The sequence below is a fragment of the Eptesicus fuscus genome, chromosome 17 (assembly GCF_027574615.1).
Source record: "Eptesicus fuscus isolate TK198812 chromosome 17, DD_ASM_mEF_20220401, whole genome shotgun sequence".
NCBI classification, from domain to species: domain Eukaryota; kingdom Metazoa; phylum Chordata; class Mammalia; order Chiroptera; family Vespertilionidae; genus Eptesicus; species Eptesicus fuscus.
Genome location: NC_072489.1, coordinates 36,717,853 through 36,737,061, shown reverse-complemented (window position 1 = coordinate 36,737,061; position 19,209 = coordinate 36,717,853). Strand labels below are relative to the sequence as shown.

The 19,209-nt window shown below is 36.0% G+C and overlaps 1 protein-coding gene across 3 annotated transcripts in view; it reads right to left on the bottom strand.

Annotated features, from left to right (window-relative positions):
- The window catches only part of TNKS2 (tankyrase 2), a 56,336-nt gene that overhangs the window by 36,070 nt on the left and 1,057 nt on the right, over positions 1-19,209 (bottom strand). For 2 of the 3 annotated variants that reach the window (XM_008156912.3, XM_054728622.1), the window contains exons 2-9: positions 12,185-12,409; positions 9,981-10,076; positions 8,718-8,754; positions 8,468-8,543; positions 8,007-8,101; positions 5,802-5,868; positions 1,736-1,922; positions 568-689 (exon numbers count right to left, since the gene is read on the bottom strand). In XM_008156912.3, the coding sequence (XP_008155134.2) occupies positions 568-689; positions 1,736-1,922; positions 5,802-5,868; positions 8,007-8,101; positions 8,468-8,543; positions 8,718-8,754; positions 9,981-10,076; positions 12,185-12,409 (905 nt within the window). The remainder of the gene's footprint in view (positions 1-567; positions 690-1,735; positions 1,923-5,801; positions 5,869-8,006; positions 8,102-8,467; positions 8,544-8,717; positions 8,755-9,980; positions 10,077-12,184; positions 12,410-19,209) is intronic. The other variant, XM_054728621.1, reaches the window with a different exon arrangement.

The window sequence follows — 19,209 nt, the reverse complement described above, 5'->3', positions numbered from 1 at the left end:
ACAATTGATGTTTTTCTTTCTCTCCCTCCACCCTTCCTCTTTCTAAAATAAATAAAAAGCATATCCTTGAGTGAGGAGAAAAAATATTGTAGACCTAATTCTGAAAAAAAAAAAAGAAAAAGAAAAAAAAAAAGACAATTCTAGAAGAAAACCAAGTGATTTTTATCTTGGTGGTAGAATTGTTTTCTTTTTCCATTATTTTCAGTGAGTTTCAAAATTTTAATCATAAATATAATAAAAAGCAAATTATATGAACCATTCATAATAAAAAATTACATACAATATATGCCAGCACATAAACAAACTTTTTTCTAGAAATATACTCAAATGAATAATAACATTGCCTTTTGGGGGGGTGAGGTAGGTTGTCTATTTTTCTGTATTGTTTGAAATTTTTATATATATATGTGGAGGCACCAATTTTTAAAAAGCAAAGATTTTAAAATGCTATTACAAAAAGAGGACATTATGGTAATTACCCTGTATCATCAGAAGAAGTAGGGCACTATGATTAGTTTTGCATGTTTTTGGTTACTGTATTGCACAAACTTAAATCTGAAACATTACCAATGCTGTTTCATGCGTCTGAGGATGCTTAAAATTCACCATTTCCAGAGAGAGATGTTTTTTGATTCGTGTAACATCAGCTTCCCGTGCAGCCTGCAGCAAAGAATGGCCTTTAAATTCATCTAGATGAAAGAAAAGTATATAAATCTGCATGAGAATTATCAAATTGATAAGATTTACCTAGTAAAAGATAATATTTTTCTTTAAGTTATTTTCAAAATTATCTACCAAAATAGACAAATAGAAAGTCTAAAGCTAGTCTCCAAATATAACCCCTGAAAAGGGAGACAGTGGTATTCCAGTTCCCCTGTTATGATCCAATTCATCTCCAGCTGTATACACGGATTTAGCCAATGGCCAACTCAAAAGTCTATTTTGGTCTGGAAATATCTGGAGTACTGCAACATATTCCCAGACCACAGAGTTCTCACAATTTTCCAAAGCATAGAAATTTTCTCAGTAAATAAATAAAACAGAGGGTGATCATAGTCCCTACACTAACATTACAGCAACAGCAGATGGCTTTGCTCACACATCAGAGAACTGGGGACTAGACAAGCTGGATATTCCAAGAGGTACCTACTGATGAACAAATGAAAGAGGGTATTTTCTCAAGATCCCTCTCTTTTATTCCTCAGATTTGTGAAACCATGCATTGTCCTTTATTATTCCAAAATAATGTAAATTTCCTATTTATGTATAGCAAACTGTATCTGAACTAGGTGGCTATGTCTCACTACATCTATTTCAGCTATACATAGAAGACCACAGAACTGTCCAGATACCAAAAAACATTAGATGACAAAATCTGGGGACTAGATTTACAAGATGGCATCCTACAAATAACATTTCAACTTCATGGCAGTTTCCGTAAAAAGTCACATCAAAGACAGGAACAAAACCCAAATTCTTTTCAAAAGCATACCACATACAAAATGCATTTAACTTGACTTAAAAAAAAAAAAAGAATACAAATATATTTTCTTTTCATCTTAAGAGCAGAATAAGTGGAAACTTCTGAATGATTAAAATATGCTTGTCCGAACAAAAGATACCCACAGCTAAAGAAATTATTCTATCATTTAAAAATATCTAGAAACAAACAAGGAAAGAATTTTTAGTTTATTGATATAATATCTTAGCTAAACAGTCATCATTTTATACTCACATGCTAATCTTTCTTTTAATTGTGGTGTGGGAGCCAAGTCTATAGCACTTTTATTGTGACAATTCAGCAGTGTTGGATCTGCACCATAACTTAGGAGAAGAGAGCACACTTCAATCCTGTTCTTAGAAGCCGCCTCATGAAGAGGAGTGAATTGCCACAAGTCCATTGCATTTACACAGGCACCATGCTGGGGGTTGGAGGGGTGAGGAAAGGAAGCACATATTTAGCGTCCAATTTTTAAGAGAATTTAGAATTAGTAGTAGTCTATAATATAACATCAAGGAAATTTAAACAAGTTATGTTCCCAAAGTTCACTTTTAAAACCAATTTATTTCAGATAAAGAATACATTTTTCTCCCCATGAAGAAACAGTAGCTGGTTGCTTGGCCTATGCAAAGGTCTATTTAACTCCTTTATTGTTAAAAATAGTTGAGAATGAAGCTTTAGATTTAACATGCATCTTTTCCAAAAATTTTAATAATATAATTTACATATGGCAAAAATGCACAGTTCTTAAGTATACACAGTAGTTCCTCCTTATCCATGTATCCCCAGTGGATTCCTAAAACCATGGACAGCACCAAACCCTATACAATCAAACCTCAGTTCTTGAACATCTTTCTGTTCTTGACCAAGTTTTTCACAGAAAAAATGTCTGGGTTGTGGATCAAAAATTCAGTTTTTGACCTGACAACCCTTTCCTTCATGCTGATACCTCAAAAATCACCTCTCAGGCAACAAACAAAGCACAATTTTAAATCATAAAGAGGCCATCAAGAGTGCTAATGTTGCTAAGGAAGTAAAAGTGCTCACAAAACAACAATCCCAGACAACCTAATAGGCAGAAAAACTGTTCTTTTTAAATACTATCAGTTAACCTGTGATAGTATTTCAGAGGCAGTGATATATGAAAAAGTTTAAGGCTAGTAGGGGATGGTTTGATAAGTTTAAGAAAATAAGTGTTTAATTATAGATTAAAAAGTACATTAGACATGTTCTGTACATAAGAAAGGTTAAAACAGGGAATCATTTGGGGGTCCCAAATGGAGTAATTCAAGTTACATTATTTCTAATGGAAAAAAAGATTTGGTTTTCAAACAAACTGCTTCTCGAACAGCCTTCAGGACAAATTAAATTCGAGAAATGCGTTTCCATGTGTATGTTTTTTCCTATACATACATACCTATGATAAAATTTAATTTATAAATTAGGTTAGGTAACAGTAATAAATTAATAACAATAAAATAGAACCATTAAAATGTAATGAAAGATACGTGAATGTGCTCTCTCAAAATATCTTATGGTACTGTACTCACCTTTTCACTTAAAGGAAGCACTTTACAGCTTCTCTTTGGCCTATCTGAATTGACATTATCACTAGTCTTGCTTTTGGGGGCCATTATTAAGTAAAATAAGGGTTAAATAGAAGCAGTGCAATACCAGGACAGTTGATCTGACAACAGACACAAAAGGGTAGATAGCATATACAATGGGGGTATGCTGGATTCATGTCTCAAGTGGGACAGAGGGACATTTCATCACACTACTCAGAATGACATGAAATTTAAAAATTAAAAATTGTTTATTGCTGAAATTTTTCATCTACTATATTTTTAGACCAGTTAACTGCAGGTAACTGAAACTTCAGAGAAATGAAACTGTAGATTGGGTCGGGGGAGGCAGAGGGACTAATGCAGTTTGATGTGTTTTGAGAAATGTACATATTCATGATACCCATCATCCAATTCAAGATCTAAGACACTCACAGCTAGAGAAAAGAATTGGGGGAGGAGGGGAGAAAAAAGACACTTTCATTACCCCAGAATGTTCCCTTATGCTTCTTTTATGGACAATTCCCGCCTCCATTCTGACCGTTAGCAGCATATATTAGATTTACCTGTTCTTAAATTTCATAAAAATGGAGTAACTCAGTATGTACTTTGTGTCTAGCTTTTTTCACACACAATGTTTCTGAGATTCATTCATGTTGTTGTATCAATAATTCATTTTTATTGCTGAGTGGTAGCATTCCATTGTACAAGTTATACCATAATGTACTTATCCATCATCCTGTCGATGGCATTTGGACTATTTCTAGTTTTTAACTATTATGAATAAGCTGTTATGGACATTTACGTACAAGTCTCTTTATGGATACATTATTCTTTTGCACATACCTAGAAATGGAACTGCTGGGTCATATAGTAGATATGTTTAGTTTTATTAAAAATTGCCAAATACTTGGAATGTCTGAGTTCCAGTGCTCCACTGCCTTGCTAACATTTGGTATTTTAATTTAGTCATTTCCAAGTATTAGAGTTGGATGGACCACAGAAGTCATTCTAGTTCAATCTCTCATCAAACACAAAATCCTTTCCACACTTACCTGTAGAAGGTGAATCAGTTACCTACTCTTAGTACTTTTAATCACTGGAAACTAATTCTCAACTAACATAACTTTTATACTTACTAGATGACTTCTGTTGTTAAAAAGTTCTCTTTTACATTAAGTTAATTATGTACTTTAAACTTTGATCTATTGGTCGTTGGAACAAAAAAAATTAATATTCTTCTTTGCAATATTTGAAGGCAACTTTTATGTTTTTCTTTTCCAATCTAAACACTTTCAGCTCCTTCACTCATCCATGGTTTCTAGACTTCCTATTACCTTTGTGGCCCTCAACTAAATAGACTTCAGTTTTAAAAATTCACTTAAAAATATTAAGAGCCTAGAATGATAGATTCTCAATTGGTTTGACTGCACAAGTACAATGCATCTGTTATTACATTTGCTCCTGATACTATACTTTTACTACTGGCATAAAATTATGTTAGCTTTTCAAGCAGTCACATCAAAATCTGTATGCGTCATGGTCATGAAAAGCAGTTTACTGCATGTTTGTTGTTAAATGCCATCACGTGCTAGCCAGACTCATTAGCAAGGATTGCTTACTGACTGTGTTGTTGCCCAGGACTTCTACCTGTATTCCGTCTTTATCTACTTGCTTTCTCCTGATTGTCTGGAACTTGAGTACTCTGATAACTGTTTGTACCCTCACCTCTTCTAACCACCTCTATCTATATGTATAACCTCTAGTCAACTTCCCAAACTTATTTAGTAAACACTAGGTCTTAGAAAAACACCACTCAATTGTCTATAAAAGTCTCATTGCAACCTGTCTGATGTTTCACTCTCATCCATAACATTCCAAATATTTTGAATTCAAGATTCAGTTTTCCAATAAGCAAAAGCATTACTGCTATAAATGTATGTAACATAACAGCCACATAATAAATTCTAAAAGACTTATAGACTATTTAGAGTATCTAACCATTATAACAAAGTTGTTTCTGTGGGAAAATGTATTCTGTGGCAGCACATGCTCCAAAGGAAGCATAGAGGCATTGGAAACAAATGTCTTCTTTCCGTTCCTATGACAGCTGCTGATATAGAATGAGGGAACGTAGTCAAGGGGCAGAGTGAGTGCAGAGTGAGAGAAGTCTAACGAGAGTGGTCAAATACATACATAGAGACTGGGGGACAAAAATATGTTGGGGTACGGGTAACATCCTTGGATCCACTCTAAGGAGAATATATATCTTCTATTCTCATCCCAACAGGGAGAAAAATAAGGAATTTCTTGCCAGTCCCAGGAATCTCCTTGTTAAACAACAGCCACCCAGCATATTGGAAGAAGTAAAGCTATCCAAGCAAACCTGTTCCAACTCAAAGTACAACTGGGCAAGTCTTGCCAATGAAAATTGTAGTTTTAATATATGACTGACTAAAAATTGCTCTGATATTTTCAAGAGTTTCGAAATTTCACTTTAGCTACAAATTATAGAATCACTTAATCTGTTATTCGTAAGATGGTAGTCTTACTTTAAAATCTTAAGGAATCTCAAAAATCTCAAGCAGTCAGATGCTGACCTATCAACCATCTACACTTTGTAATAATTATAAATACTACTATATCCACTAAGCACCAAAAACACATAGAAAAACAGATACACTATGTATTTAAAATAACTTATATAATTATAAGAAAAGTACAACAGAACTAACCTTGACCAGAAGTTCAGTTACTTCATAATGACCATAAGAACAGGCATTGTGTAAGGGCACCAGATCACTACAATATGAGAAGGGGAAAGCCTGTTATTACAGATTCTCTAGACTTAGTTCATTTAAACTTACAGTCAGACTTAAATAGCAAATTGCTTATGTGACCTTCTAATAAAAATGTACAAAATTTAATAACATCCATTTGAACCCTAAGTCCTAGCAACTCTAATTTCCAAGTCTCTTTCAATACATTTCATCATCCCCCCCCCCACCGCTGCCACTGCACTGCCACTGTCTTGGTTTGGGCCTTTACTATTTCTCCCTGTACTACTGAAATAATCCCCACTTCAATTTGTCCTTGAAGCTATAGACATATTTTTTCAAAAGGTTACCTGATGTAGTTACTTCTTGTTTTAAGTCCTTCACTGGTTTTTCCTTGCTTTCAAAAGACTGTTCCAACTACTCAGCCTAGCATACAATGATCTGATGCTCTCTACCTTCTATAACAGTATACTAAACCCTGAATGCCTCTACCCAGAACTATCCACTGGGCGTAGGATGGATTTCCCTCCCTCCTGGCTTACTTCTACACATCTTTTCCAAACTAGAGCTCAAACTCTAACTCTTCTCTGAAACTTTGTTTTTGAGATTCTGCAAGGTAAATTGCTATATTCCTTAATAAAACTAAAACCCAATTCCTTCAAGATGACAATGGAAGAAGAATTTTCTATATAGAAGGTACAGTGGAACCTTAAAATCTTAACATATTTTTAAGCTGTTCTTGCATGGGGATTACTCAGAATTACCACAGACATCATCACAATAGCTTCAGGTGAGTGATGGCCAACCATGCCTTAGTCTTTAGTCCTTTTTGTCCTCTCTTTAAAGGCACATGACTTTCCTTACCATTTTTAGTTATACAATTTCTTACTTACCTGAGCACTAATTTCATTTTCAACTATCTTCTAGCCACCTCCACCTGCAATTCCATATCATCACATAAAACCAAGAGTTCTAAAGGTGAACTCAATGATTTCCCCTAAAATAATTTTCCTCCTGGATTTTAATATGTGTATCACTGGGTCTCTCATTCACCCTGAAAATCTGAAATGTAGTTATCTTTTAAATCCCTCCTCTCTCATCACATCCATTCAATGAATCTTGTCCATTCTTTCACTATAGTATCTCTTGCACTGTCTTCTTTTCATTTCCATTTCCTCTGCCACCACTACTATAGATCTTCATTATGCCCGAATCCCTGCAATGCTCACTTTCCTAACTGCATTTTTTGCTTCTAGTCTCCCTTGCCAATCAACCCTACACATTGCTGCCAGAATGCACCTCCTAAAACACCTCTTTCAGAATAATCATTCCCCTTGCTTAGGATCCTTCAATGGCCAACATGGCTCACAAAATAAAGATTGAATTCTTTTTTAAAAATATATATTTTTTAATTGATATCAGAGAGGAAGGGAGAGGGAGAGACAAACAGAAACCTCAATGATGAGAGAGAATTACTGATTGGCTGCCTCCTGCATGCACCATCCTGGAGATCAAGGCCACAACCTAGGCACGTGCCCTGCCTGGAAATCGAACCCTTATCTCCTGACTCATGGGTTGATGCTCAACTGTGGAGCCACGCCAGTCGGGCAAGCTTAAAATACCAAGTCCTCTGAAATCTTGTTCTTACCTATTTCTCTAACCCTAACCTTCATTTATCTGTGTGAATCATCTGCTTCAGTCAAGCTGGTCTAGTCATTGTTTCCTAAGCATGCTGTAATATCTGTTTTAGCACCTCTTCTCACATCAACTCTCTTGCACAGTGATGGTTCCTAAACTCTCTGCTTTCTTGAATTGAGTCCAGGTCAAGTACCATCTCTTTCTGCAAAATTTCCCAATCACTATAGCCATTACTGAGCATTTTCTCCTGTGAACTCCTGTAGTAGCATCCCTCTCTATCACCTCACACTTAGTAGAGAACTAGTATTGTCAGGTATCTTTTCATGCCCCCTGAAGTGTAGTATAAGCCTGAGTGGTTGCCTTAATGTTTTATAATTCCCTATGCCCTCAGAACTATCTGCATATTATAAAAGCTCAGAACATGTTTATGCTGATTAGTAAAATATATGATTTTTATAAGGTCACAGAAATTACTGTAAGGATAGTTTATATTTAAGAAATCCTAATTTTTGTTCAAATACTTACCCTTTATCTTTAGCATGGACATCAGCTCCATGTTGCAATAACAGCTGTACAATCTTTACTCTATTGTATCCTGCTGCCAAATGCAATGGAGTTGACTGAAATATCAGAAAAATTAATGAAATTCAAATACTGGCTGAAAAAAAGGTGTGAAAAGCTAAAAATATAAAACCAAAATCCAGAAAAAAGCCTTATAACTTTATTGTCTAAATAGTCATCAATTTGGTTTTTAAAAAATCCAACACACATACTGAAGGTATAGTGTAAAAGTTTATAAATTCATTAATGCAAATAGGAACTAAATGTTTATTATAAAAAAAGTTTTAATATGTTTAAGAATTAATCCAATTATTGCTTACAAGAATATATCAGCATTCTCATCAAAATGTTTTAATTTATAATAAGATAAATGCATTTTCATGTTACCAGGAGATGAACACAAACTTAGGGGCAAAAGAAAGTACCTTTCTACCATCACTTGCATGGCAGTTGACATTTAATGGTGTGAGTAGAGCCATCATTTTTTCCTCATTGCCACTCCTAACACACAAAAGAAAGTTTATTAGCAATTTCTATTTTTTAGCACATCCCATATGAAGACATTTATGTGAACATTTTTAAAAAATGCATTCTTTTTTAATAGTTTGCTTATTGCAAAAAAATAAATAAAACGTTTAAGTGATGAAGATTTCATGGGATATATTTATAACACACCTGGCACTTTCCAAGAGTTCGTCTTTCTTATATTCACCTGTGAATCAGGGGGAAAAACAAAACAAAACCAGAAATTAAACATTTCAATTACAAAAGTAATAATAGTTTTATACATAAAGATGCTCATTGAATTATATTTAAAGTATATAAATTTGAAAATAAATTTCCAATAAAAGGAAAATGGTTAATCAGTAGAATATTGTACAGTTTAAAAATACTTACATGAAGAACATGGAATACCTTTGTTATAAAAGTGAAAAAAATTTCAATGATATATAACAAAGTGTCACTGCAATTGTATGAAAACAATATGCACAGAAAAAAGAAAGCCAAGGAGGAAATATACCAAAATTTTAACAAAGTTTGTCTCAGGTGGGAGTTTATGGGTGAACCTTTTTTCTTTTCTTTTCTTTTTTCTCCTTAAATTATTATAAAAAACCAACATGCTATTCGCGTAACACACAAAATGCATCTACAATTTCATTCAAAAGCCAACAAAACAAACAAAATCCAATATACCAACATTTAGAAATGACAAGATAATCAATAGCATCACCAACTGAACATAGCCATTAACATTCTTGTGAACCCAAAAGATTTTTCAAGACTAAAATTATTTTTATTATAATGCCTTTTTAAATAGTTAGCCTTCCATATCTGCAGGTTTTGCACCCATGAATTTAACCAATCTCAGACTGAAAATCATATTTTCAAACCACAGTTGGGAATCTATGAATTTGGAGAGCCTACAGTATGCATTGATTTGTGCCTTCTTAAAGAACTTGAACATCCAAAAATATTTGTATCCATGGGGGATGGGGGGAGCTCTGTGGACAATGAGGGGTAACTGTACATATAAATAAAAACAGGATTAAATATAAACTCTTTATGCCTATAGCCTTTATATTTATAATACAAAGAAACGTTTACAATTAATACAGTTTAAATAAACATAATTTAACAAAATGGATAGTTTACTGATTTGCTGAAATGAAATCCAAACCGCTGCCCACAATATGAACTGCATATTGGCTACTAGTGCAAGGTTTCATTTGAACTCCAAGGTTTTTTTTTAAAGATAAAAACAGGGAATTGCATGGAATAGAGAAGGAAGAACACCAATTTTGGAAAAGAAAAAAAGCTTTACCTTTCTTAGACAAGAATCAAATGTCAACTGTACAGATGTAGAAAAAAATAACAACTGACATTATTTTAATTCTTTGTATTCTTCCTGGAATACCCAAAGAGAGTACACAAACTTACCAGTCAGCACTGCTTTGGCAGACGGGTCTGCTAAATCCAACGCTGTCCTTCCATCTGTATTTTGGATGGTCGGCTCAGCTCCATGCTGCAAGAGCACTGAAAAATAGCAACACTTTTTTCAAGATGGTATTCATGACAATTTGATTTTTGTCTCAAGATTAAAGATCTTTCATATCCCAAAAGTGTGGTAAATGTTTTATTTTAAAGATAAGAATATATAAAGCATTTTATTACTTAATGAACTATACACATTTAATGTATTATACACATTTTATTATTTAATGTATTATACACATTAATGTCTCCTAAGTTCAGTAAGATTTTCCTTTGCTAGACAAGTGACTAAGGACAGATAAGAGTGTATAAGAAAATAAAAGGCAAGTCTGCTTGAAAGTTTCTTTGCTCATTCCAAGTAATAATGCCTATGTTAGAAAGGTTGTTCTATCATAACAGAAATAAAATTTCTAGTCCTATAGGAATAGGGATTTGTGGTTATTCAAAATTAAAAAAAAAAATGTGTAGGCAAATTCTTAAAAAAAGTAAACAAGAAAAACATTCTCTGTAGGGTTAACAAACTCCAAATCAAAACTATAATCCAAAGCACATAAAAAGAAAAGACCTATGCTATATGCTGTATTGTTATTTGTTATATAAAGACATTACAGCATATTCTACAAATAAGGAGCTGGGGGAAAGACAGGCAAGTACATGCAGAAAGGGAAGCCCAAAGTCCATTCTTTGATTGGGCTACTGTTCATTCTACACTATTCCTATCTGTAACAGTACTATGCAATAGAAATAAAATGTGAGGCATTAATGTGAACTAAATATGTAATAAAAAATGAAAACAGGCTAAATTTTAACACATTTTATTTACCCGACATACTGTCATTTCAATATTTATATTTATATTATAATCAACATAAAATTAAGTACTTTGCATTTCCTTTTTTCATATTAAGACTTTGAAATCTGGTACATTTTCCCCTTAAGAGTAGATCTCAATTTCAAGAAGTCCTCAGCTACCATACTGGATTGGATAGTGCAGATCTATAACTATATTTAGAAAACCCTACATGTTAAAACTAATTACTTATATATCAGAGACTAAGGAACTAGCAAAAGGCAGTAGCAATATAAGATAACAATGTAAGAATACATTGGGCAGAGGTTACTAGGTAATCTATTTCGTATCTTTATAAATTACCTAATTTGAACTAAGATGGTGACTTTAATCTAAACAGTGACTTGGGGTTTGGAGGGCAGGGGAGAACAATGTAAGTCCAGCAGAGAGCCCTGAACTTTTCCTAGTACACAGGCTTCCTATCTGCCTCAAGAATTTCAACTATTCCTATAACATGAAATAGAACTAAGGTAGCAGAGTCCAAAACCTGACTATGTTAGGTTCAGAAAAGTCAATACCAGGTTAATAAAAATTCTCAATAAAATAACCGGCCTTCTCACTTATACTTTTCTGTCAATGATCAAAATGTTGAGCAAATCCTATCTCGTTTTTAAAGTATCCTAAATGTCTGATTTTTCCTTCAAATGCTTCTTTATGTATCCTGCCATTTCTATTCTCCTATAATAACCCTAGTTCATAACCTCATCATTTCTTATCTGGGTTATTCTACAGTTTCCTAGCTAATCTCTCTGATGCCATCCATTCTACCAGCCACCTACCACCATTCTACCAGCCACCTACCAGATCACTCTTGCTAAAATACACTATTTTCATCACACTGTTGTTCCCTTCTTTAACCATCTTCATAATATCAAGCTCCTTAACTTGGAATTCAAAGTTCTTCATAAAGATGTCCTTGCCTACCTTTTCAACCTTTCTCCCACTACTTGTTGGAAAGACTCCAGGAAGGAGTGACTGGACTCCAGCCAACCCACTGCCCTCATTATCCTCGAACACTCCCTGTTCACTGTCATGACTTTATCTGGTTCCATGTGTGTGCTATCTCCCAAGAGAATCTAAATTTCCAGAAAACAGAAATCTTATCTCTATTCTCTATAGAGCTTAAACCCAGTACTATACACAAAATGACACTTAGTAAATAGTGGTTAGCTTAAATAATGAAGTGTTCTTAAGTATTTAAATTCAGCCTGGCAGAATTTGATCATATTAACGAATGAAGTCAATTACTTCAATGGTTACACACTCTTTCAGGAAAATTCTAGAAAGTAAACAGTCTTACCGATGCAAACATCAATCTTTCCTTTAATTGCAGCTTCATGGAGAGGAGTATAATTCCAATTATCACGAGCATTTGGGTCTGCACCATGTTGCAAAAGGAGAGTGACTACTTCAGCATGACCAAAAGAGCATGCATTGTGAAGAGGAATAAGGCCCCCATCATCACGTGCTTGGACATTTGCACCATTCTGAAGCAAATATTCAACTACATCTTTCCGCCCAAATCCTAAAAGAAAACAAATTATCCATAATTAAGTCGTCCAAAGAAAAATGCATAAATTAGAATCAATAATTAGAAACCATGCTAAAATGTTTCTGGATGAGAAATAATAGAGATTCAACAATTCACTGATGAGATAAAAAGAGAGACTCAATACTGACACGTATGACAATACTGAAACTGAAGTTTAAGCTGGGTAGAAAGGGTGAAGTGATTATATTTATACTAGAGGCCTGGTGCATGAAATTCATACACGGGTAAGGTCCCTAGGCCTGGCCAGCAATCAGGGTCAATCTGTGGGGCCAGCCTGTTTGCTGGCCCCGCCTCCCACCGCCGCGGGTGGCCCCCCTCTGCGGGGCGACAGGGAGGGGGGGACCCGCTGGTACCCGCCTTGGCTGGCCTGGGGCCTACGGGCTGGGGGCAGCTCCTGCATTGGACGTCTGGCCCCTGGTAGTCAGTGCATGTCATAGCGACCGGTCTTTCCACCATTCGGTTGATTTGCATATTAGGCTTTTATTATATAGGATAGTTACAAACAGTCCAAGACACAGATAACTTCTACTTCTATAACTTTGTATCAACATGATTCCTCAGCCATTAAGATGTCTGAAACCCGTCTGGAGATTGACAACAGAGATCAGCATGTTTCAAAGTCACATTGTAATGACTGTAACATGTGAGTGGAGATCATGTTGGTATGCTGAGAGTAGACGAAGAGTCTGAAACATTGAAGCCACTTCTTGGCATAAAAGGAAATTAGAGGGGGTGAGTATGTAGCTATTTAAAATTTTAAAATCTTCCACTGTTAGGAGTTTAGTGAAACTTTTAGATTCAAGATACTTCCTAAACTCTAAAGCTAATCCCTGATGAAATCCCCATTCTTATGGTCTCAAAAATAGTTCAAAGTATCTGTTAAGTACTAATTTGAGGAAAAATTGCTTTGCAGGTTTTTTTTTTCTTTTTTCTAATCATGTTCTTACTGGCCAGGCAGAACATGAATAGGCATATCCTTAGAATCAAAGCCAACCTCCATATCCTAAGGATCTCTTTATAAAGGAATCAGAAGTCTAAAGTTAGCAGTCATGGCTGCTCAAGATATATTGTGGTTTATTTTATAATTATGGAAGAGCAGTCATCTTTAAACACTGCTCAATGTCTATATATGAAGATATAGATGAAATCATTCATTGTTGAATCTACTATAAAGCACTAACAATGAAACAAATCTGGAATATTTGGAAAGCATATCTGCTGATCAATAAACTGTGTCACTTAATGGCAGGTACTGTGTCCTATTTATTTCTGTTCACTGGCCAAGACCAGAATCTAGCATATAGGATTTAATAAACATTTGTTTAGTACATGTCTAATATTTTGAAATAGTAAGCAAATGACCCTCAGAGAGAATATGGAGCTGATGACTTGTGACCACAAAGAAAAGCAGTCTATTTATTCAATTTCTCTTGTCAAGTTTCATCACTATCTAGTGCCATCAGTTTCGGCAGTTCCAGGAACTGTCTTGCTAACCATAACTATTGTTAATAGTATCATATTTTGCTGCTATACTGGAAACATCCTTTCAACTGAATGGCTTCCAAAAAAACTATAAACCAGTGGAAGTCACTACTGATAAATCAACTTAAACCCTCAGAAAATCTTACTGAGAGCTGCCACCTCCCAGTTTTTACAGTCCGAAGACAAGATGAGCCATTGATGATTTAACTGGTCTAATCCTATATAATAAAAGCTCAATATGCAAACCGACCCAACGGCGGAATGACTGGTCGGCGGGGGCAGGGCCTGCAAGCGGGCTGCACCAGGCCAGCCAAGGCGGGTGCCAGAGGGAGAGGACAGCAATCGGTGGCGGTGGAGGGGTGATGGGGGAGTGGGGCCGGAGCTGCCCCCTGGTGGTCAGTGCGCTCCCACAGGGGGAGCACTACTTAGCCACAAGCCAGGCCAACAGCTGGTGAGCTCAGCGGTGGTGGTGGGAGCCTCTCCTGCCTCTGCAGCAGTGCTAAGGATGTCTGACTGCGGCTTAGGCCCGCTCCTCCTCGCCCCCCATCAGTTGGACATCCCCTGAGGGCTCCCAGCCTGCAAGAGGGTGCAGGCCAGGCTGGAGGACCCCCTCCCCCACAGAATTTTCGTGCACTGGGCCTCTAGTATGAAATGATAATGATGCCTTGACAAGCTAAAGGTAAGCTGGATTCATACACAGCTTTATCAGAAAAAAATATTCAGAAACAGGAAATATCAATAAATGCCATGAAAGAGAGAAGGCTTGTGTAGTCTGGGAGATTGGATGCATAATCAAGCAGTCTTAGGCTCTTGTCAGATTTTTCTGAGGGATGTCATTTTAAACTTACTAATAATTTTAGTTAGCAGAAACCAAGAAAGGTATTTTCCACATATATTTCTTTTGAATGAGGAATACAAGGGAGAAGGTTTTGCCCAGCTCAACTTAGGACAATATACCATCTATCTGATCAGACTAAGAGAAACTTGGAAGAGGGTGCCATGACCTCTGGGCTGATTAAATTCTAACTATCTAAATGGGAAAGTACGTACTCCAAACTAGTTGATAATGAAGTCAATCGCCTACCTCTAAGTCCAGCAAGAGTTGAGGAAAAAAGTGTAGCTCAAATCTCGATAATATACTGGGAGATCTGCTAAGTCAAGAAAGATTCTGAATTCTTAAATATACTGGTGTTTATTTGATACTAGAGGCCCGGTGCACAAAATTCATGAATGGGTAGGGTCCCTAGGCCTGGTCAGTGATCAGGGCCGATCTGTAAGGTGACTGGCAAGGAGATCGGGGGTTCCCCTGCTGGCACCTGCCTTGGCCGGCCTGGCGCCACCCACTCGCTGGCCCCGCCCCCTGCCACTGCCAGTCGCCCCCCCCCTCCCCACACCCGCTTTGGCTGGCCTGGGGCCTACAGGTGGGGGGCAGCTCCAGTGTTGAACATCTGCTCCCTGGTGGCCAGTGCACATCATAGCGACCAGTCGTTTGATTTCCATATTAGGCTTTTATTATATAGGATTTGGGTTTTCTACTGATGTAGGATTTTACTCACCCCCCTTCACACACGCACGCACGCACACACACATGCACGCACGCATGCACAGCAAAAAAGCAATCTTGGAAACAATAATGTCTAGTTCTAGTCCTAGGTAAGGAATGTGGGTACATTTTATGAATCTCCCATAATTATGAGTTGGCCTACAGACCAACAAAGGAAATACTATTGAAACGTTATTGGATGTCTTTAAAAGTACCACTATCGGAAAGGATATGAACGGCAAGTATAAAAGCTATTATATCTTTAATAGCTGAGTTGTTAAAACCTTCAGTTGGGGGAATCATTCCACTTTGTTATACCAATCAGAGTCTGACCTGTTGGTCCAATTGTCCATCCTATGCAGAAATCCTTTCTACAACATCTCTGAAAGATGCCAACCCAGCCAATTCTACAGCTAAACAGATTGTTAAAGGGAGTCTGACTCCCTGCAACCTTCCATCTACTGGTACTTGTTTTGACTGTGCTGAAGCTATATAAGTCATATCCATTTACTTTTCTACTGGAATGTCTTAAATATATGTGAAGACAGTAACAATGTCTGACCTTAGTCTTCTTTCATCCCTAGAATAAGTAACTCTAGTTTTCATCTGTTGCTTGTATAATAAAATTCCAGAGGCTTTAATTCCACTTCCCTTCTCTGAATATTAAAAAAAAAATCCTTCTTATATGCAATCTACACAATTGAATATAATAATTGAGGTTCAGTCTGACTGGTCCAATGTACAAATACAGAACAGCAAAATAACACTCTACAAATACAAAACAAGTGTTACCTTGCTTATCTAGAACTCTACAGTGCAAGCTCTTTTCCAACTTGTCATTCTTTTATATATACATGTATATAGGACTTAATAAACATTTGTTGCTTAGTGATGTCTAATATTTTGATATGTATATCATCTTCTGCCACCATCTCTATATCTAAAATTCTTGAACCTGATAAATGGTTTTACACATTTCTCTGAATGATACCTCGCTATACTTCCCAAAATATTTAAAACTCTCAAACCATTGAATTCTATTTTACCTGCCCCAGTTCTAAGATTCTAGAGAATGCTATGTATTTCTGTGGCTATGACGGACAATAAGATGACTTTCTCCCAAAGTTTCTGTCCCTCTTCTTTATTTTTCTGAAACAAGTTCAGAGCAGCAATACCTTTACTGAAATCTGCTCTTTTCTAGGGGATTACACTGTCAAGCATTTCAGATGCTATTGTTTTTAGCAAAATTAAAGCTGCAGCCTCTCTACCACCAACTTGCCTCTACAAGTTTTGCGACATGTCACAAAAAATTCATTCATATCTTCTGTATGATGGATGGGGTGTGGGGGTAGGGAGAGGATAAGGAGGGAAAGGAGCTGGTGGTGGTGGGACTGAAGAGGAAACAATTTTTCTTATAAAAATGACTTCTTAAAGCATACTTATCTACAAGGATTGTAATACAGTTCATAAAAAAAATACACCTAATAGAGGAAAAGTTCCAGTTTATGTTGATTGCATTTTCATTAACAGAACTCCTTTGGGGATGGCAACTGATTATTCTTTTAACTAAATGTTTTAGATGAAAAGACACAATTTTTTCTAAAACTGTTCTTCTATCCATTTTCCTTGATCTGCACAGACTTATTCCTGTTCCTTGGACATCAAAACAAAAAGACAAAATCATGTTCCCCTCCCCCACCCCCAGTAAAACCTCCAAACTTTAATTGGCTAAAAAAACCTGTTTTCCTCCATTGCTTACTCTGTAATGTACAAACCAAAGAAACAGCTTGGTCAGGCAGCTACATAGTCTCACCACCTACCATACTTTCCGGTGTACAAGACGACTGGGCGTATAAGATTTTCCTGGGTTAAAAAGTCGTTTTATACGCCGCAAAATACGGTATATTGGACTATATTGATGGGATTAGATGTAATGGATTAGATATATTGGACTATCGTATTTTCCGGTGTATAAGACGACTTTTTAACCCAGGAAAATCTTATACGCCCAGTCGTCTTATACGCCGGAAAATACGGTATGTTGAGCTTCCAATGGCATGTTTAGATGCACATTAACATGACTGATAACTCACTGTCCAGGGATATATAATGTATTCTCCATATAGTAAGAGAAAATGCAGCTGGATGCATTTATTTAAAAATTAAGAAAACAAGTTCTCTCCCATCATCTAATAATTTAGATCGAATTTACAAAGCTAATTTAAAAGTTTTTTTGTGATGTGGCATTTGCAACTTCTACATAATTTTGGGAAGGACTTTAAATTTAAAAATTTTTTTAAAAATTAAAATTATTTTTCAATTATAGTTGAAATACAGTATATTATTTTTATTTGTACAAGTGATTAGACATTTATACATGAAGTTATATGCCTGCTTTAAAAATATATATATAACTTTATTGATTTTAGAGAGAAAGGGAGAGGGAGAGAGATTGAAACATCAATGATGAGAGAGAATCATTGATTGGCTGCCTCTTGCATGCCCCCCACTGGGGATCAAGCCTAAAACTTGGGCATGTGCCCTTGACCGGAATGGAACCTGGGACCCTTCAGGCTGCAGGCTGCAGCTCTATCCTCTGAGCCAAACCAGCTAGGGCTATGCCTGGTTTTAAATGCAGGACTTTAAAGCTCTGGGATATGTAGACCATTAGCAATTTTTTATTATTCTCTTTTTATACCTTAAATTCTTAACTGTATAATATGTACCTGATAATGTGGAAAATTGTGAGGGGTGGGCTTGTTCTCAAAATAAGTTTTCCATTTCAGTCTGAACAAACCACAATAAACCTATGTAGAAAGTACGGTACTTTGAAATGTTGGGACAGACTGAGGGTGGAATGGTGGGGGAGGAACAAAATCAATAAGAAGCTAATCCCATAATCTTAAACCTCTAAATATTCCTATTTTCAGATATGAACTCATTAATACATCAAATTCTTGAAAGGTAGCAACTAAGATCTTCCTTGGTTATTTTTATCCCACAGATCAAGTGAACAGAATCTAAGTAACACTACCCTTTGGATTACATATCAGTTGGCTATGACGGTTTGTCAAATCAGTTGTTTAAATGTTGACTATATGGTCAAACAGGACAATCCAAATTAGCTGAGGAAAGGCAGCACTGAACACCAAAATTTTAGACAAAATGGCTAAACAGCTGAGATTTGACTTGAGCATTCTTAATCCCTTTCTGCTGCCCACAGGCTGTTTCTAGTTCTCTCACCAACAACCCCTCAAACCTCTCTTTAAAAAGGCTCCCCATTTGGAACCCAACGAAGTTGTAATTAGTCAAGAAAGCATACCTCCTAATAATATTTATGTTTTAAAACTGGTACAGGTTAAAGCAAATAAATTCCTGTTGGTAGTAAGAGTAATGTCTGTGAACAAGGAAATCTTTCTTACGCTCCTTCTTGGCGCATCATTCCTATTCCAAAAGAAGAGAGTGCTTTAAAATATAGTTTTCTTCTGTTTTTTAAAAAACTATTTTAGCCTGGCCTGATAGCTCAGTTGGTTAGAGCATCAGCCCAATACAACAAGGTTGCAGGTTCAATCCCGGGTCAGGGCACATACAAGCATCAACCAATGAATGCATAAATAAGTAAACAACAAATCAATAATTTCTCTCTCTAAAATCAATAAATTATTTTAAGCAATCAAGTAATACATCAAATAAAACACCAGGATTATCAGAAGTATAAAACCCTAATCCCATTTTCTATTATGAGGAC